Below are 21,970 nucleotides of genomic sequence, written 5' to 3'. Positions count from 1 at the left end.
AAAATGGGACGCGTAAGAGTCGCATGTACTTTGGTCCTGCCTTTCGGTTTTCTCTAAGACGCGTTCACTTCCCAACACTACAACACATCATAGCTGAGCAAAGAAAAACAAGACCATAGAGACCCACTCAGCTGCTTAACTACGGGTCTTTGTCGATCTGGACAGCCATTGTTTGACGTGTCGAGACCAAAGGATATCTGGGCGGATATAAAAGCCACTGCGGTCAGTTCTGAATTAAACACTGACCTGAGGCCGGTAGTAACAAAATCACAATACTTATGTGATCTTCCATACTGACCGATGGGCAGTGAACATCATGTGACTGCTGCACAGGGTGTGTCTGCAGCACTAGGTGGTGGTGGTGGGGATGGGGGCAAGCTGGCATCAGGTGGTTAGCCCTGACTAAATGGCTTCTGGGGACACAATTCTAATATATTCATCAGAAGTACTTTTGCACAATGATACAGTCAGCATGACCACAGGGCCTCGGGGCCGGTGACGTACCTGTTGAGGGTCAAAATCCGCATGCTGCTGCTGTTGTACCGCAGCCGGGTGTCCACCCAGGTCTGGGCAAAGATGATATCGATCTGATATTCCTGTCAGACAAAAACAGAGAGAGAGAGAGAGAGAGAGAGAGAGAGAGAGAGAGAGAGAGAGAGAGAGAGAGAGAGAGAGAGAGAGAGAGAGAGAGAGAGAGAGAGAGAGAGAGAGAGAGAGAGAGAAGGACGATGTGAGGAAGCACCGCATGAAGGTTATGCAAATACTGATCTGGCAGTTCCGCTTCATGCATCGGAAGAGAGGGAAGGAAAAGAGAAAGAAATGGTGAACGATTCTGATGAATTTAGCAGAAATGAAGTATGTGCACGAAACTGTGTTGACCCTGTTAGAAGTTAAGGTAAGGGAAGCAAAGGGAATATATATTGTGCTTTTTCTTTTTTTTGTACCCCCCCCCCCTTTTCCCCCTCCCGAATGGTATGTGGCCAATTGCCCCACTCTTCCAAGCCTTCCCGGTCACTGATCCACCCCCTCTGCCGATCCGGGGAGGGCTGCAGACTACCACATGCCTCCTCCCATACATGTGGAGTCGCCAGGCGGTTCTCTTCGCCTGGCAGTGAGGAGTTTCAGCATGGGGATATAGTGCGAGGGAGGATCACGCTATACCCCCCCCCCCGAACAGGTGTCCTGACCGTCCAGAGGAGGCGCTAGTGCAGCAACCAGGACACATACCCACGTCCGGCTTCCCACCCGCAGACACGGCCAATTGTGTCAGTAGGGACGCCCGACCAAGCCGGAGGCAACACGGGGATTCGAACCGGTGAGCCCAGTGTTGGTGGGCAACGGACTGCCATGCTACCCTGACTCCCCTATATGTTGCTTGTTTGAGCTCGATATCAATTTCATGCAGTATCGATTTCCATCATCCAAGCCGCTTATCCGAATTCGGGTCAAGGGACGCTGGAGTCTATCCCAGCAGTCAGGAGAGGAGACACCCTGGACAGACGGCCAGGCCATCACAGGGCCCACACACACACACACACACACACACGCACACACACACACACACACACACACACACACACACACACACACACACACACACACACACACACACCTATGGACAATTCAGTACGGCCGATTCACCTGACCTACATGTCTTTGGACCGTGGAGGAAACCGCAGCACCTGGAGGAAACCCACTCAGACAGCATGCAAACTGCACACAGAGGACGACCCGGCACGACCCCCAAGGTTGGACAACCCCGGGGTTCGAACCCAGGAGCTTCTTGCTGTGAGGCGACCACGCTAACCACTGCGACTGGTTTATATCCATGGATTTATAACCATGTAAAAGAAGAAAAAAAGAAAACAATCAGAACAAACAGACAGACAGACAGACAGTCTTCAGCAAGACTCACAGGCCACCGCCATGTGCACATTATGCTTTGCATATGCAAATCACATAACACCGGATCACATGCAGACGTCCTCAACATGTTATTTCAGTCCAGCTACGAACACCCCCTTCCTTATCGTCAAAGGTATTACTGGAAGAACTTCGCTTTTTATGAAACTCAGCGAGCAGAACCACATCATTCGCCAAGTACAATTACGGTTCAAAAATATCTTGATGGCACCGGTACAGAGGAAATATCTGTTGCTCTCAAAAGAGAGAGAGAGGGGGGGGGAAGCGTGTTATTTTGCAAGACGTCTGTTTATCTAGCTGGTGCGCTCTGGTTCCAGCGCCACAGCGGATATCAGCATCTCACGCCACGGTGCAGGAGTAAGGCGGGATTCGTGTTGTGCAAAACAGCGCTGCAAATATGAAAAAAAAAACCCAAAAACGTCTCTAAGGTCGTACATAGTGTGACATAATCTACTGATACGCCCTGCATGGGCGCAACAGCGCCTCACATTGACATGCGGAGCGCGCCTCCGTGCCGTCTCACGCGTTCTCCTATCGACGCCAGGCGCCGACTGGGCGACTTTGTGACCTTTTCACGGCAACCGAGAGATGGCATCTAACCTTCCCGACGCACCCGTAGCCTCGGCTCTCCGTCTCCCCCGTCACGCAGAGCCTCCTCAACCTTTCGGGGGGGGGGGATAACGGCACGGATGCCGACGCAGGAGGAAACGCCTCCATTATTCGACGCGCCCGGGACGAGGAGTCGCGAATTACGGCCGGCAGGGAATGAACTCTCGGGGCTTTCCCCTGGTGGGGGTTTTTAGGGTTTTCTCTTTTTTTGGCCACTGTGTCCTTTCGGATAATACGTCTACAAGACAAGGCACTGAAGCGGATCCATTATTCATAGCCATTAAATCCAAACAATGACCCGGGGAGTTCCGGGATATTCAGTCGAAATTAACTGCGGAGGCTTGTGGAAAATTCCCCAGGGGGCCTCGTTCGAAGTCAGGGCCTGAAGGCTAATCAGAGAGGTCCATTACTTATCCCGGATATTGACGTAAACGCTACGGAAGGGACACGCAGGTGAGATGATCTACTCGAACTTAACGCGCCCCCCCCCCCTGCTGGGGGAAATCCAACGCCGAGTCTGAGACCGGGGAGTAGCAGGTTCATATTTTGGGTGTAAATATTTCATCCGGGGGGCCTTGAAATATTCAGGCTTAACAAACCAGTCGCCTCCTGTCCCCGGCTGAATTTTACACAGCTTCCCACCGTAAAGATATAAAATATAAACGACTGCATCTGTCTTAGCCTGGCTGCACGGGAGAGGATATTCCGGCATTCCCCTACCACCCCCTTTTTTTTCTCCCCAATTGTACCCGTCCAATTACCCCCCCACTCTTCCGAGCTGTCCGGGGAGGGCTGCAGACTAACCACGTGCCTCCTCCCATACATGTGGAGTCGCCAGCCGCTTCTTTTCACCTGACAGTGAGGAGTTTCCCCAGGGGGACGTGGCGCGTGGGAGGATCACGCGATTCCCCTCAGTCCCCACCCCCTCCCCCCAAAAAGGCATCCCGACCAACCAGAGGAGGTGCTGCTGCAGCGACCAGGACACATAATCACATCCGCCTTCCCACCTGCAGACACGGCCAAGTGTGTCCGTAGGGGCGCCCGACCAAGGCGGAGGAAACACGGGGATTCGAACTGGCGATCCCCATGTTGGTAGGCAACGGACGCCCCCAATTCTGGCACATTTATCTTTTAAGGTAGTCAACAAGATGAGACATCCCAATCAGACTTAATTTGGACCAATGGTGGGAGAGAATGTTCTGGTAGTGTAATCCCCCCCCCAACTATCTTCTGCTACAAACCTGCCCCAGCTAGTACCCAAAATGTGTAATCCCCCCCAACTAACTTCTGCTACAAACCTGCCCCAGATAGTACCCCAAATGTGTAACCCCCCCAACTAACTTCTGCTACAAACCTGCCTCAGCTAGTACCCCAAATGTGTAACCCCCCCAACTAACTTCTGCTACAAACCTGCCCCAGATAGTACCCCAAATGTGTAACCCCCCAACTAACTTCTGCTACAAACCTGCCTCAGCTAGTACCCCAAATGTGTAACCCCCCCAACTAACTTCTGCTACAAACCTGCCCCAGCTAGCACCCCAAATGTGTACCCCCCAACTAACTTCTGCTACAAACCTGCCCCAGCTAGTACCCCAAATGTGTAACCCCCCCAACTAACTTCTGCTACAAACCTGCCCCAGCTAGTACCCCAAATGTGTAACCCCCTCCAACTAACTTCTGCTGCAAACCTGCCCCAGCTAGTACCCCAAATGTGTAACCCCCCAACTAACTTCTGCTACAAACCTGCCTCAGCTAGCACCCCAAATGTGTAACCCCCCCAACTAACTTCTGCTACAAACCTGCCCCAGCTAGTACCCCAAATGTGTAACCCCCCCCCCAACTAACTTCTGCTACAAACCTGCCTCAGCTAGCACCCCAAATGTGTAACCCCCCCAACTAACTTCTGCTACAAACCTGCCCCAGCTAGTACCCCAAATGTGTAACCCCCTCCAACTAACTTCTGCTACAAACCTGCCCCAGCTAGTACCCCAAATGTGTAACCCCCCCCAACTAACTTCTGCTACAAACCTGCCCCAGCTAGCACCCCAAATGTGTAACCCCCCCAACTAACTTCTGCTACAAACCTGCCCCAGCTAGTACCCCAAATGTGTAACCCCCCCCAACTAACTTCTGCTACAAACCTGCCCCAGCTAGTACCCCAAATGTGTAATCCCCCCCAACTAACTTCTGCTACAAACCTGCCTCAGCTAGTACCCCAAATGTGTCACTGCTCTCCTCCATAATCTCGTTATTGTTGCTGAAGGGATGACAATGATAGTCATTGTCATGGGGTGAGAATTAATTAATGCTTTGGAGCAAGGCGGTGTAAAGCATTACTAAACAGAAGGAAGGAAGGACGAAAGAAAGCCGCTTCATTTTGTCACTGCATTGTTACAACGAATTGTATTCTTACAATGAAATAATGTGTTCTCTGCATTTAACCCATCCTATTGTACAGGAGCAGTGAGAAGCTGCAGCACCCGGGGACCAACTCCAGTTCTTCTCTCCACTGCCTTGCTCAGGGGCACGGGCAGGAGTATCAACCCTAACATGCACGTCTTTTGGATGGCGGGAGGAAACCGGAGCACCCGGAGGAGGAAACCCACGCAGACACGGGGGGAACATGCAAACACCACACGGAAGGGACCTGGAACTCGAACCCAGGAGCTTCTTGCTGCGAGGCAAGGGCGCTGACCGCTGGGCCGCCGTGCCGCCCGGAATGGGAGGGGTCGAGGTGTTGACTCCCTCACCCTTCAGCGAACTACCATGAGGCGCATCACGACTCATAGATTCCCCGCCGGCGGCGGCAGAGTTGAGCAAGGGTCTGAATACCGCACACGACCAGTAGGGGGCGTGTTATGATCGTCGTAGCCCTCCGCGTGCTCTGTGTCAAGCTGTTCTCTTGTCTCACATGTCTTTTCTCTCTCTCTCTCTCTGAATGATGTCTTCTCCTTTATGTTTTTCTGTGTGTGAATGGTGTGATGTGAGTCTCCCTTGTGTGCACATGCAGCCTCTCCTCCTCTCGGGTCTCCATGGTGACGGTGCTCGCCACCTGGGTACTGCTTGGCATCTTCCTCATCGTATTTTCTTTTTATATATCTTATAAATCCATATAATGCCGTCATCCTATATTCTTCTGTCATTGAGATGTGTGACAATTTATTTATTTATTTCTAATGGTGATGGAGGTCGCGTGGCTCGGGTCCTGGACCGTCCCGGTGGCATATGGACCCTGCTTGGAATCCTCCTCATCACAATCGTCATATATTTTATAATTCCGTTATAATTATGTTATCCTAGTCCGGGTGGCGTAGCGGTCTATTCCGTTGCCTACCAACACGGGGATCACCGGTTCGATTCCCCGCGCTACCTCCGGCCCGGTCGGGCGTCCCTACAGACACAATTGGCCGCGTCTGCGGGTGGGAAGACGGATGCACTAGCGCCTCCTCTGGTCGGTCAGGGCGCCTGTTCCCGGAGGGGGGGGGGACGTAGCGCGTGATCCTCTCACGCGCTACGTCCCCCTGGTGAAACTCCTCACTGTCAGGTGAAAAGAAGCGGCTGGCGACTCCACGTGTGTCGGAGGAGGCATGTGGTAGTCTGCAGCCCTCCCCGGATCGGCAGAGGGGGGGGGGGTGGAGCAGAGACCGGGGCGGCTCGGAAAAGTGGGGTAATTGGCCGGATACAATTGGGGAGAAAAGCGGGGAAAGCCCCTTGAGGCAAATGTGTAATCTGTGATATTGGGCTTTGCAAATAAAATTGGCTTGACTAAGGTGCCTCGTTGACCCCGTTATTGAGGGTCTATTCCGTCAGAAACACGGGGGAGAGACGCACTCGACTGGTCCTGGTGGGGGTCTGAGATGACGACAGCGTCAGACTGTGTCGAGGCTTCATCACGGGACGGAGACACGCAAGATTAGGTTATTGTTGGGGTTGTCTGGTTCGTTGACACCCTTAAGGACCGTATCTTGAAGTACCGCCATTACTCTGTTCTTTGCCCTGTGGTTCTACCTGGCCCACATTTGGCTTCAGCCCTGATGGGACGGCAGTGGGTTTCTGGGAAGAACTTCATCTATAATTGTAAAATCCGTCCGTCCGTCCGTCCGTCCGTCCGTCCATCCATCCATCCATCCATCCATCCATCCATCCATCCATCCATCCCGGTTATCATGCGCTCAGGGTCGCGGGGATGCCGGAGCCTATCCCGGTAGTCATTGGGGGGCAGTCGGGGAGACACGCTGGACAGGCCGCCAGACCATCACACAGGCCCGACTCTCTCTCTCTCTCTCTCTCTCTCTCTCTCTCTCTCTCTCTCTCTCTCTCTCTCTCTCTCTCTCTCTCTCTCTCTCACACACACACACACACACACACACCTAGGGACAATTTAGTACGGGTGATTCACCTGACCTACATGTCTTTGGACTGTGGGAGGAAACCCACGCAGACACGGGGAGAACATGCAAACTCCACACAGAGGATGACCCCGGGATGACCCCCAAGGTTGGGCTATCCCGGGGCTCGAACCCAGGACCTTCTTGCTGTGAGGTTACCGCGCTAACCACTGCACCGCCCCTCTATACTGCTCTATAATGGGCGTCCGGGTAGCATAGCGGTCTATTCTCTCAACTACCAACATAGGGATCGTCGGTTCGAACCCCCATATTACATCCGGCTTGGTCGGGCGTCCCTACAGACCCAACTGTCCGTGTCTGCGGGTGGGAAGCCGGATGCGGGTGCGTGTCCTGGTCGCTACACTAGCGTCTCCTCTGGTCGCTCGGGGCGCCTGTTCGGGAGGAGGGGGAACTGGGGGGGGGGGAATAGCGTGATCCTCCCACGCGCTACGTCCCCCTGGTGAAACTCCTCAGTGTCAGGTGAAAAGAAGCGGCTGGCGACTCCACACGTATGGGAGGAGGCACGTGGTAGTCTGCAGCCCTCCCCGGATCGGCAGAGGGGGTGGAGCAGAGACCAGGACGGCTCAGGAGAGCGGGGTAATTGGCCGGATACAATTGGGGAGAAAAATAATGCTGTATAATGTCTCCACCAATTAGGTATTGGGGTTATTAATAACATATTTACACATTTATGCACATTTGTCGTCATTCTGATTTTTGTTTTTTTTTATTTGGAATAATAACCATGGCAAACTAAAACTCATTAGTTGGATCTGGCTCATTTACATATTTGGCTTCTCGCATCGTGCACCGGTTTTCTGCGAGCTAGAAAGGGAAAGAAACGCTTCAGTTGATCAGCGAGAGGAGAGAAAATACAATGCCAATTTCCGCCAAATCAATTGTCGCTCTCTGAAAGTGTCCTCCGGAAGGAGAAGGGGGGGGGCATGATTACGACAACGCCGTGCAGGTGCTGTCACGTCACCTGCCTTCCTGTAACACTCATTAACACGTCCTCCAGAGGTGCGGCGCCACAGTCGCGGATAGAGCTGCACAAAATGCATCTTTTGAAATGCCAGGCCTGCACAATCCTCCAAAACAATGTTTTTTTTTAAACTGTGGACCTGGCTCAATGGAAACCCTATGGTTAATAAGGTGATGCTATATTTAAACCATCTGCAAAAAAATAAAAAATAAAATGAAAAATACTCAGAAGGTAAGCCACCAGAAGGCTTCTCCCCTCGCCATTTCCCAGCAGAGTCAGACACCTACTGTACAACACGGATTAAGTGGTTATAGTAATAAAAATGAATGCCGGAAGCCACTCTATTTGAGACTGTCCTCCATCAAAAAAAAGAGATAATAATAATTAAAAAAACGACCCCATAGGTCGTTTGTACGAGCAGCTCATTACGACCTATAATTACGTTTTAAAGTTAAGTGACCTCTAGCGGTCGTCGTGCCAATAGCAATCTTAGTTCCTGTAACATATTCTGCATATTCCATTGTTCTCAAGTTGTTTTTTATCACTATTTACTGACTTCTTACCTGTATTAGCCTGTCTATGAGGCGTTGTAAAGAGGACGCCCACAATGCACAGAGGAGAAAAGTATCTGTGGCATATCTCCCGCCGCCGGTAGGGGCGCTAATTTAGGAAACGCTCCTGTGGGTCGTATTAGAGGACAGACGACCTATGTGGTCGTATGGGTTGGATGACTTGTTGCTTTATTTCGTTACAGTACAGGTTACAATGAAATGTGTGTTCTGCATGTAACCCATCCTATTGTGTAGGAGAAGTGGGCAGCTGCAGCGCCCGGGGACCAACTCCAGTTCTTCTTTCCATTGCCTTGCTCAGGGGCACAGGCAGGAGTATTATCCCCAACATGCATGTGTTTTTGATGGTGGGGGGAAACCGGAGCACCCTGAGGAAACCCACGCAGACATTAGGGAGAGCATGCGAACTCCAAACAGAAAGGACCTGGAAGGGCCTGGGGTTCGAACCCAGGACCCTCTTACTGTGAGGCAACAGTGGTAACCACTGGGTCACCGTGCCACCCCCATATTTATGCAAAAAAAAAGTACTCACATATATATTTTACGTGAGTAACTATATAGTCACTTAACTTGATAATAACATGCATCCATAGGGGATTATTTATTATGCAACGCTTCTGCTGCAGGCTCCTCCCATTATACAGGATATGTGCATTTTCACCTGTATTATGCAATGTTGAGTGCGGGCTCGGCGGCGCGGTGGCGCAGTGGTTAGCGCCGTCGCCTCACAGCAAGAAGGTCCGGGGTTCGAGCCCCGGGGTAGTCCAACCTTGGGGGTCGTCCCGGGTCGTCCTCTGTGTGGAGTTTGCAGGTTATCTCCCCGTGTCTGCGTGGGTTTCCTCCGGGTGCTCCGGTTTCCTCCCACAGTCCAAAGACATGTAGGTCAGGTGAATCGGCCTTACTAAATGACTGCTGGGATAGGCTCCAGCATCCTCGCGACCCTGAGAGCAGGCTAGGAGGTTGGGATAATGGATGGATGGATGGAGTGCAGGCTCTGCATAAAGATTTTTGCAAAATTCACAGGGCTTCCCTCTCTGCAGGTAGCATGCATATCACCATACAGTGCTCTCTCTACAATATAATTTTGTGTTTCTGCATGTTTATTATACATAACCTTATGGTCTTTGAACCTTTTTACCACAATATTGCTTCCCAGTTATTTACTTTATGGAAAAGAGCCGTAGGTAAAGCTACGGTACGTTTTTCACTCGTCATTCATCATGCACATCAGCTGGTGGCAGAAGTCTCCAGGTCTCTGCACACACACTCACGTTCATACATGTGCAGCACGTTGCATGCAGTATGGCCATGTGTTGCCTGCACATACCAAGAGCACCAATTTCCATACTAAACCCTGCACACGTCTGGTAGCACGGGAGACAGACAGATCCAATCTCGACCACCCGGATTCCTCCGACTGATCGGGGCCAACAGGATATTATCAAAGCTGTTTGATTTGTTTTTTTGCAACACGACATTTGCACAGATCCTAAGGAAACCCGACCGTGGATAAGGTTCAGCAGCTCACTGCTTAACCGGCAGCCCACATTACAGTGGGGGGGGGGGGTCTGGAAAAAATGCAAGCACGGAGAGACAATACAAACATAGACAACAAGCAATTACTCCTAATCGTTTCGAAAACTTATCCGTACTTTTTCCTCTGTTTATTCATTTCCCTCGGAGTGGGAAACTGGGTCTGGGCGCCCACCTCCGTTTGGCTGGTCACCTCAGCTTGCACAAGTTCTCGTGAAATCCGAGGTCCTTACACCGAGTGACGTGTAACTTCTCTGCAATCCCTTGTTACGTATTAGATCGGAGACCTGATTTAGTTCTCTAGAGATATCGAGTTCTGCAGCAGCAAGCAAATTCAAAACTGGTGCAACGGCACAAATTATAATAGTGGTGGGACAAAAAAAAAGAGTATTAACAGAGCAATTTACAGAGTACACATGTGGGCAAGGATACCTTTCAAAAGTGACGTTCTCATTAACTAATACACAGGCAGGGCACCAGAATACAGCTGAGTCAGTTAAACTGAGAAATAACTCACTTGGTTGCACTGACCAGTAAATAAGACTCAAGGACTACTACTACTACTACTACTACTACTGCTACTACTGCTACTACTGCTACTTCTACTACTACTACTAGTACTACTGCTACTACTACTACTACTGCTACTACTACTACTGCTACTACTAATGCTGCTGCTACTATTACTACTACTACTACTACTACTACTACTTCTACTGCTACTAGTACTACTACTACTACTACTTCTACTACTACTGCTGCTACCTCTACTACTACTACTACTGCTGCTACTAGTACTACTACTACTACTACTACTACTACTACTACCACTACTATGCTATTGCTGCTACTTCTACTACTACTGCTACTACTACTGCTGCTACTGCTGCTGCTATTACTAGTACTACTACTACTACTGCTCCTACTACTACTACTACTACTACTACTACTGCTATTGCTGCTACTACTACTACTACTATCGACTGCTCCCGTTAGGGGGCGCCACAGTACATCAGCCGTTTCCATCTCTTCCTGTCCTCTGCATCTTCCTCTGTCACACCAGCCACCTGCATGTCCTCCCTCACCACATCCATAAACCTCCTCTTTAGCCTTCCTCTGCTCCTCTTCCCTGGCAGCTCCATATTCAGCATCCTTCTCCCAATATACCCAGCATCTCTCCTCCACACATGTCCAAACCATCTCAATCTGGCCTCTCTTGCTTTGTCCCCAAACCGTCCAACCTGAGCGGTCCCTCTAATATACTCGTTCCTAATCCCGTCCTTCTTCGTCACTCCCAATGAAAATCTTATCATCTTCAACTCTGCCACCTCCACCTCCTCCTCCTGTCTTTTCATCAGTGCCACTGTCTCCAAACCATACAACATAGCTGGTCTCACAACTGTCTTGTAAACCTTCCCTTTAACTCTTGCCCTCTCAGCCTTCTGTTGCAAATCACTCCTGACACGCTTCTCTACCCTGCCTGCACTCTCTTCTTCACCTCTCATCTGCACGTTGGACAGTTGACCCCAAGTATTTAATCTCATCCGCCTACGTCACCTCTACTCCTTGCATCTTCACCATTCCGCTGTCCTCCCTCTCGTTCATGCATAGGTATTCCGTGTTGCTCCTACTCACCCTCATTCCTGTCCTCTCCAGTGCATACCTCCACCTATCCAGGCTCTCAAGGACAAGCGTAATACAATTAAGGAAAAAAACATGTCAAAGGTACATGGACAAAGAAAAAGCAGATATAGTAGAACACAGAAGTGGTGGGAACGGCGAGTCGTGTCCAATTTCAAGCCTCCAACCATCAGTTAACCATATTCGTCCATCTTTCTAATAGCGGTAGCCCCGCGAGACTGTCCTCCACCAAAAAACGACCCCATAGGTCGTTTGTACAAGCAGCTTATTACGACCTATAATTACGTCTGTCTATGAGGCGTCATAAAAAGGATGTCAACAAGTAGATAAAAACCCACAATGCACAGAGGCGAAAAGTATCTGAGGCATATCTCCTGCCGCCGGTAGAGGGCGCTAATTTAGGAATCGCTCCTGTTGGTTCTAATTAGAGGGTATACGACCTATGTGGTCGTATAGTGTTGGAGGACTTTTAGAGCCCCGCAGATGAAACAGGTACTACTACTGCTACTACTACTTCTACTACTACTGCTACTGCTGCTACTGCTACTACTTCTACTACTACTAATGCTGCTACTACTTCTACTGCTACTACTTCTACTACTACTACTGCTACTACTACCTCTACTACTACGACTTCTTCTACTACTACTACTGCTACTACTTCTACTACTACTGCTACTACTTCTACTACTACTACTGCTGCTACTACTTCTACTACTACTACTAGTAGTACTACTGCTACTACTACTACTACTGCTGCTACTTCTACTACTACTACTGTTACTACTACTACCACTACTACTTCTACTAATGCTGCTGCTACTACTACTACTACTACTACTACTGCTGCTCTACTACTACTACTATTACTACTACTGCTGTTGCTGTTACTACTACTATTATTACTACTACTACTACTACTACTACTACTACTTCTACTGCTACTGCTACTGCTGTTGCTGCTACTACTACTATTACTACTACTACTACTACTGCTGTTGCTGTTACTACTACTATTACTACTACTACTACTACTACTACTGCTGCTACTACTTTTACTACTACTACTACTACTACTACTACTGCTACTACTACTACTAGTACTACTACTACTAATGCTAGTGAGCAGCAAAGCCACTTTCACTATTGGCGACCATGCTTTCGAAACGGCTACCAAAAATCAGAGGGCAGTCGCACAACAACAGCACGTGCTTGCAAAAGCCCCGCAGAACGTGTGCAGGGCGTGGAAGTAATAAAGGCAACCCCTGCCATTGCGCATGCGCGCCTCTTCCAGCTGTCAGTCAAGACCTACCACAGAGTGTGAGTCTCTTACAAGGTAAACACGCTGGGTTGTAAAACACTGTCTGGCCGTGCAACCCTGCAAGGCTGCTGGGATCCCTGGCACGTGCTCTCCCGCCTCCTCGTCCCCCCCCCCCCCACAGACACAGAGACGCGGCTCTTTGTCTCTGAATCTGTCCTGTGTTTCCCATCCCACTGTTGTCATAGTGACAGAGCTGGTACGGACCTGGAAAATCATGTTTTCTTCTCATGATTGACGCACCCCCGCCCCCCAAAATGAATAAATAAAACAGGGCAATGCTTTATAACAATGACCTGTAATAAGTAACCTATAACATCTTATAACACACCTGTTGATCTTATAACACACCTCAAAAATATTAACTATCTTATTGATACAAGATGTATCTACTGCCCCCAAATGTATCATCTTCCTAATTGCAATTATCAGATCAGATCAGATTAGATCCGGGGAGGGCTGCAGACTACCACATGCCTCCTCCCATACACTTGGAGTCGCCAGCCGCTTCTTTTCACCTGACAGTGAGGAGTTTCACCAGGGGAGACGTAGCGTGTGTGAGGATCACGCCATTCCCCCCAGTTCCTCCTCCTCGTCGTCGACCAACTAGAGGAGGCGCCCGAACTGGCGCCCCGGCCGACCAGAGGAGGCGCCAGCGCAGCGGCCAGGACACATACCCACATCCGTCCTTCCCACCCGCCGACACGGCCAACTGTGTCTGTAGGGACGCCCCACCAAGCCGGAGGTAACACGGGGACTCGAACCGGCGATCCCCGTGTTGCTAGGCAACGGAATAAACTTTAACGGTAGGAATTAAACATAAACTTTGCCTTCAGGTTTCGAAATGTCAAATCTAAATTATTCAGATTTCTATTTTCCACGTCCATTTTCCACCTGACCACTCCTCATACCCTTACCCTGGCCTTACCTCCACCAGCTTAACAATCTCTAATGCAATAACCAAAACCCAGCCACGTGTGTCCTTCTGCTCGTATCGCTTCCAACGAGGCCTCTAATAAACGCCTTAAAGTCTTCCCACCTCGCTGTGAAGCAAGTCTGGCATGTGTTCATCTCAAAATAAACATCAATCTGTTCTCCTAAAAAAAAACAGAAAACTGTAGAAACGTTGAGTCCTGCATCCATTTTATGTGCAATCTCCACCTAGCAGATTTACGCATCGGCTTTTGGATACCGCGGCACGGTCCGAGATGACTACGCAGGTCTGCTGACACCCCCCCAAAAAAAGAGAAAAGTAATCTATTCTGGAATATTCTTTTGCAAGTGCCAGAACAACAAGACCATTATTTCGTTGGTGGGTTCAGCTGACTCCGAGTATCTATTAAATTCATTTCTTTTATAAGGTAATGTAGTGCCTTCCCAGATACTGGGTGAGTGTTATCCACCCCGGAGGATCTGCCTTTCCTCCGGAGCGTCCGCGCTCCTCCTCCTCCTCCTCGAGTGTTATCCTCTCCGGAGGGTCTGTCCTAGATATTGGGTGAGTGTTCTCCCCTCCGGAGGATCCAGAACACGGTTACCTACACCTGGTGTAACGGCACTAAACCGGATGACCAAAGTGGGTTTTCTGAACAGCGCCCTCCATCAGCAATGTTAACACGCATGCGCCAGAGCGTCAGCCAATAGGTTTGCACGCTGTTACACCAGACACGCATGTGTGCTCTCACTGGGAAGTGACGTAGTCGGTCACGTGCGGGCTGATGAGACTAGCTGACATGCGTCACAAGCATGTGACGGAACATTAGCAATCAATGGAATATGACTTTAACGCAAACTTTACGCACGCATGTTGTGTGTGAGACTGGACTGGGTTAAACAGAATTTGTGTGGTTGTTTAAAAAAAATAAAAAGTGCTGGATCTTTATTTTGCATGGTGTGGTTGCCCAGCATGGAAACCCCCCCTCTAAAAAAAAAAAAGTGTAGTAGAAAAAAGAAAAAAAAACGCTAAATCGCTCCTGGTGTTTACTCCCCCAGGGGAATGCAAATCTAAGTCAAGGACCGGCGGTGTGAGTCCACTATCCCTGACAGAGGATGTCAGAGGCACAACAACTGTGGCTGAAATTAATTAGCTCGCTTCAAACAGCGTCAGGATGGACGGATTCCTTTTTATCCGGCCTCATCATTTTTGCATGGGGGAGGGGGGGGAGGAGAGAGAGAGGGGGAGGGGGGGTCGATGGCTTCTTACCAATTATGGCTGGCGCTCAATCAAACCCGCGCACCGAAAGCACATACAGGGAGGATGCTGGACATGTTTTGTTGCGCAGGAGGTCGATGCTAACACATCATGACTCCTCCTGACTATGACGTACTAGCCAGGTCCAGTCGTTGACAACCCCCCCTCTCCCCCCACCCCCCATAATAAACATACGGGTGGGGAAAACAGTCCAAAAACTCGTACTAAGTCGTACTTGAAATAGGTCGCCTGTTCGTATCTGCTGAGTCGCTCTTCTGTTTGCTGCTGTGAGAACGTGTCCGAGATTTAAAAGAAATTCCCAGACATGAATATTTCAGAGCATTGTGGGGGGAAATGTGTGCATTCTTTGTAAAAGTAATTCTTTGCAAAGTTGAAGAAAAAAAAAACCCAGCTCGGCTGGTGTTGGACTATCGTCCCTCCTACAAGACTCCCGTGTTTTCTACTGACTTGCATGCATTTTAGCGTTTTTACTGTACTTGCAGTGGTCACGAACTCAATAATTTGCTCTTTAATTATTGAGGCAGACCTTTGCAACTAGACTGGACTACACTGGACTGGACTACACCGGACTGGATTACGCTGGACTGGACTGGATTACACTTGACTGTGCTATACTGGACTGGATTACACAGGACTGGACAACACTGAATTTGACTACACTGGACTGGATTAGGCTGGACTGGATTACACTGGGCTGGACTACACTGGATTGGATTACGCTGGACTGGATTGCACTGGACTGGACTGGACTACACTGGACTGTGCTACACTGGACTGGATTACACGGGACTGGACAACACTGAACTCGACTACACTGGACTGGATTACGATGGACTGGATTACACTGGACTGGATTACGATGGACTGGATTACACTGGACTGGACTGGACTACACTGGACTGGATTACACGGGACTGGACAACACTGAACTCGACTACACTGGACTGGATTACGCTGGACTGGATTACACTGGACTGGATTAGGCTGGACTGGATTACACTGGGCTGGACTACACTGGATTGGATTACGCTGGACTGGATTGCACTGGACTGGACTGGACTACACTGGACTGTGCTACACTGGACTGGATTACACGGGACTGGACAACACTGAACTCGACTACACTGGACTGGATTACGATGGACTGGATTACACTGGACTGGATTACGATGGACTGGATTACACTGGACTGGACTGGACTACACTGGACTGGATTACACGGGACTGGACAACACTGAACTCGACTACACTGGACTGGATTACGCTGGACTGGATTACACTGGACTGGATTACGCTGGACTGGATTACACTGGACTGGACCGGACTACAAGGGAACACCAAAACATGAAAAGTATTTTATTAATCTAATATTGTAAGTGAAGTTGCCTAGGACTGATTCAGGGTCAGCCTCAACTAAAAAAAAACGTGTCTAGTACTAATACTAGGTAACATCCGATTGCCATATTTGGAAAATGTTCAAACAGTCCGATATTAGTTGTGATGTGTGTACTTTTACCCTCTAAACATTATGTATGAGATGATTTCAAATTGGACAGCTAAACACTTCACCCACCACACTAACCTGTATGTGCAGTGCACAAATACACACTTAGGGACAGAATGCATACCATCTCCCAGAATGCAATGCGTTTGTTTTACTATTCAGACAGTTCTGTAGTGGTGCTGTGTCAGTTGCAGCCAGATTAAACAGTAAATATAGCCGTCCAAACAGTCTCCGGGGTTATGGCAAATTCATGTTTCGTGTGGTGCGCTAAAAAAATAAAAAAGCATGACATATTAACATAATTTGTGTGGTTATGAGTGTGTGTGTGCGTGCGTATGCGTGCGTGTGCATGTACACTGGGGAACGAGGGGTGGGGGTGTTAAAGTGGGGCAAAGGAGGAAACAAGCTTGCTCTATTAGTGTGCTTCTGTCTTCCCCATTCAGGACAATAAATAAGAAATGACCTTTGGCAGGAAAAGAAGGGGACTCATCTGCATCTCCTGCAATTACCGCGCTTATCTGCAAAGAACTCCGATAGAGAGCCAAATGAAACATGAAATGAAGAATGAGCCTCAATTGACTGAGTTCATGGCCGGAGGCAGATGCACCTGCATGGCTCATTGTCTCTCTCCCAGAAAACAACGAACAGCTAAAACAAAACCTTACTCATCATCATTGTCATCGTCGTCGTCACTATCGTCATCGTCATCATCGTCATCATCACTATCGTCATCATCATCATCAACATCATCAACATCATCATCATTATCATCATCATTACTATCGTCATCATCATCATCGTCATCATCACTATCGTCATCATCATCATCATCATCATCATCATCATCGTCACCATCGTCATCATCCTCATAATCATCATCACCGTCGTCATCATCATTATTATCATCATCAGTAGTAGTAGTAGTAGTAGTAGTAGTAGTAGTACTAGTAGTAGTACTAGTAGTTGTAATAGCAGTGTAGTAGTGTAGAAGTAGTACCATGCCAGGTCATGTATATATATATAATATATATATATTTATTTATTTTTTTACCAAAGTCAGTGATAGTAATGAAACGGACATTTATCTATGTGAAATAATTTGAGATAACCAGTTTGACATTATTTACAGATCACACATCACATAAGCGCTGTAAGTGTAAATGAGTTAGACAACACTGGTCTGGGTAATATTCTGTATCTGATGTCGATGGACAGGTTAGGCTGCAGTCAGAGGTAATGCCAGATAGCAAAGAAGTGGGTGAAAAACTTGAACAAACAAACAGCAGCTCATCCAACACCCCTCTCTAGTTGATGGTGGCAGTACTAGTGGATTTCCACTGTCATTTGAACCTTCATTTTTCCTTTCATTCTTAAATTTTTAAACTTTTAAGCTTTCTTTCTTTCTTGTATACTTGCAGAGAAATATCGAGCTTCATTCCACTCACATTACTAATTCAACTGCTTAGAGTGGCACTAATCAAAGTTGTATTTAGATTATTAAACCTTCTCTAAGAATCACTATTCTGTTGGAGAAGTGCAATGATAGCGGCAGCATTAGTAATAAAATAAGCTGTAGTAATAGTAGCAGTAACAGTACAAGTAGTCATCGCAGCAGGATTTGTAGCAGTACCTACCCAAGAACCAACAAGTACAACCTAGTAACCACTCAGTGCACTCTAGCAACCACCTAGGGTGACCCTAGGAACCACCTACTAAAAACCTAGTGCTCTAGAAACCACCGACTATCAGTAGGAAGATCCTACCAACTTACTCTGTGCAGCCTTGCAACCACCATAGTTACGAGAATACCAACAACCTAGGCAAGCATCTGCAACCACCCAATAATACCTAAGCAACCACTTGGTAACAACAACATTAAACCACCGTTAACGCCCTAACAACCACCCCACCAAATCTTTACAGCCACCTAGCAATGGCCCAGCAACCACCTTTTATGCCCTATTGTATTTTAAGCCCACCTGCTTTTGGGTTCGCTCAGTTTGTTCAAGAGTCGACTCACTGCAGGGGTAACACCCTTGATTTGGTTTTATCTAAAGGGATAACTGTTTCTGATCTAACTGCCTGGCCAACCACATCTGCTGTTTGACATAATTTTCTCATAAAATTTGAAGCATTACTGGCCTGTCCTGTTAATGCCGGCAAAGATTTAATTGCCACTCGCCACATTGGTCCGTCCACTGTAGCTGCATTTGACTAGCGGCTGCCAGAAGTCTAGGCCCCCTTAACTGTAGAGGCTGACTGTTGGAAAGATCACTGGTGACTTAAATGTGGCCATCTCCAATCTCCTCCATTCAGTTGTATCTCTCACTACCAGAGCAAGGCGACTAAAGAGGCCTACACCCTGGTTTAACGATGAGACACAGGCTCTTTAGTGGGCCTGCAGGAGACTGGAACATAAATGCTGAAAATAAAAATTGGAAGTTTTTTTTACCTATCTTGACATAACTGTTTATTGAAATAAAAGTGTGCTTTATCTGCTGTGAAAGCAGCATATCTCTCTTGCTTAATCAATAGCAATATACATAATCCCAGATTTATCTTTGACACTGTAGCTAAAATTACTAAAAAGCAGCAGCCTATTAGCTGCTCACCATTCATGGCTCATTAGTCTCTAGACTTTTTCTGCAATAAGGTTGATGAGATCAAAAACAAAATTAGTTCTTCATGTCCGGCTACTCCTGCAGATCCAGTCGTACCAAATTTATAGCTCTACAGCGAGGCATTGATAGTCCCTGTTATTGGAGCTTTTGAGACTCTCTCTTGATACTTTGACTAAGCTCATGTCAGCTTAGAAACTGACATGATTAGTCACCAACTACTTGCCTACTTGATAAGCAAACTTTTTTAAAGACTTTTGGCCTTTCTTGGGTCATACAACGCTGGATATTGTTAATTTATCACTTACTATTGGCACTGTTCCCATCAGTTCTAGGTAAGCTGTGGCTAAACCTCTATTTGAGAAACCACGCCTCAATCCATGTTCTCTTAACAACGATTGACCAGTCTCTAATTTTGCACTCTTTTCTAAAGTGCTAGAGGGACTTGAGTATCAACAACTTTCAACCCATATATAATAACACTATGCATATGAACATTTTCTATCGACTTTCAGAGCCTGATACTCCAGTGGAATGGCTCTGACCAGAGTAGTGAACGATCTTCTACTTGCTATGGCCTCTGATTCCACCTCCGTGCTTCTACTACTGGACTTCAGTGCAGCCATTGACACCATTGATCACTGTATACTATTAGAAAGAATGAAATGTAATTTTGGTGTCTCTGGCTTAGCTCTCTCTAGGCTTAAATCCTATTCCTCTCTGGAAGAATACAGAATATCTGCTATAATAATATTACATCGACATTCTCTCCCGTTAAATTTGGCATACCTCAGGACTCAGTTCTTGGCCCTCTATGTTTCACTGTTTATAGTTCATCTCTTGGCAAATTTATACACATTCATGGAATGAATTTATATTGCCATGTGCGGATGATAGTCAGCTGGATTGGATGTGACTAAATGCCCTGCTTTTAAATTCAAATAAAACTGAGATGCTGGTTGTTGGTCCTGCTAGACACAGACATCAATTGAATCAAGTAACAATAGCAATCGAATACTCTGTGATTTCACCAATTTTGGCATCCAAAACTCTTGGTGTTACGTTTGATCCCAGCCTTCCTTTTGATAAACACATTAATGAATTCACCAAAACCAACTTTTTTTTCATTTCCATAAGACAGCTAAAATTTGGTCTTTCCTGACCATGGCTTACACAGAGACTCTTAATACATGCATTTGTTTCATCCAGACTTGATTGTAATGTTCTGTTTTCAGGTCTGCCACATGCTAGTACTGAGAGTCTTCAGATGGTTGAAAATGCTGCACCTAGAATCCCAACAAACTATACAATTTGACCATATTACACAAATTCTTGCCTCCCTTCATTAAAAATAAAATTGACTTGGCTTGACTAGTACACAGCTAGTAAGCCCTAGCAACGACTTAGAAATGCTCAAACTACATAGTGCACCTTAAAAACCACCTGTTAAACCCTTACAACCATCAACGTTTCTATCATGATTTCTTATATTTTACTTAAAGGTTAATTACGTGTAACTTACTTTACTATTCCCAACTGCTTAGTTTTAATGTTTCATTCAAACCAAACTACTGCTCTGTCCACTTAATTACCAATCTAATGTCCGGATACTTTTATGGTGCATTATCTACTGCACAGTCCTCCTGTCTCACAGATGCATGATCAGTTGGTACGATGGAAATTACATCTTGCAGGCATGTAATTTTCGCTTTCAGATAGCCCACACATTTTATTCAGGAAATGTACTTTTTGGCCCCTAAGAGAATGGCTGAACATCTGCTTTCACAATGGGCAAAACATGTTTCAGCTTGAGGCCAGACTCATTTTAACATTAAACCGTGTCTTTTTTCCAAAGGGCAGGTAGATCATTTTGAAATAGAATGACAACTTTATTTTTCATCACAAAAGCTGCCAAACCAGATATTTTAATTAATCCACAGTGAATGCAACAGTGACTGCCATTGCAGCTTCAGCGATTCTGATCTAATTGTTGAGGCGCTGTTAATGCTCACATGGTGTCAGCAGCAACAGTCTGCACAATAAGCATTAGAAAGATTCCCCTCGCGCAACCCCACACGTGACACCCAAAATAGTGGCATCATTAAATGTCAAGTGAGGAACAGCCACCCGCACTTACGCATGCACCAATTAGAGACGTTATTAAAGGGCACCTTGGAGTGAAGTGTGACACCCTGAAAGCAAAAGTCTATGCTGCTAACAGTTTGTGTGTAAAAGTAACATTACTATGGGCAGCATATCGCAGCAAAAGAACCAAACTTTAGTTTGTATTGAAAGTATCTTTCGAAAGTTTCTTATTCAGAGTGGGAATTTTGCATTTCTTGAGTTCCATCTAATTTCATCTCATCTCATCTCATCTCATCTCACCTCGTCTCGTCTCATCTCATCTCATCTCATCTCATCTCATCTCATCTCATCTCATCTCATCTCATCTCATCTCATCTCATCTCATCTCACTTCATCTCATATCATCTCATATCATCTCATCTCATCTCCCATCAGCCGCTTCTCTGGGGTCGGGTCGCGGTGGCAGCAAGCTAAGTAGGGCACTCCAGACGCCCCCCTCCCCAGCACCACCCTCCGGCCCCTCCTGGGGGATCCCAAGGCGTTCCCAGGCCAGATTGGACATATATTCCCTCCAGCGAGTCCTGGGTCTAC

At 47.5% G+C, this 21,970-nt stretch overlaps 1 protein-coding gene across 1 annotated transcript in view; it reads right to left on the bottom strand.

Annotated features, from left to right (window-relative positions):
* Positions 1–21,970, bottom strand: part of LOC130131525 (gamma-aminobutyric acid receptor subunit gamma-3-like) — a 90,033-nt gene that overhangs the window by 46,256 nt on the left and 21,807 nt on the right. The window contains exon 2 of the mRNA XM_056301237.1: positions 505–596. Within this exon, the coding sequence (XP_056157212.1) occupies positions 505–596 (92 nt within the window). The remainder of the gene's footprint in view (positions 1–504; positions 597–21,970) is intronic.

The sequence above is a fragment of the Lampris incognitus genome, chromosome 21 (genome assembly GCF_029633865.1).
Source record: "Lampris incognitus isolate fLamInc1 chromosome 21, fLamInc1.hap2, whole genome shotgun sequence".
NCBI classification, from domain to species: Eukaryota; Metazoa; Chordata; class Actinopteri; order Lampriformes; family Lampridae; genus Lampris; species Lampris incognitus.
This window is presented reverse-complemented; position numbering and strand designations above follow the sequence as displayed.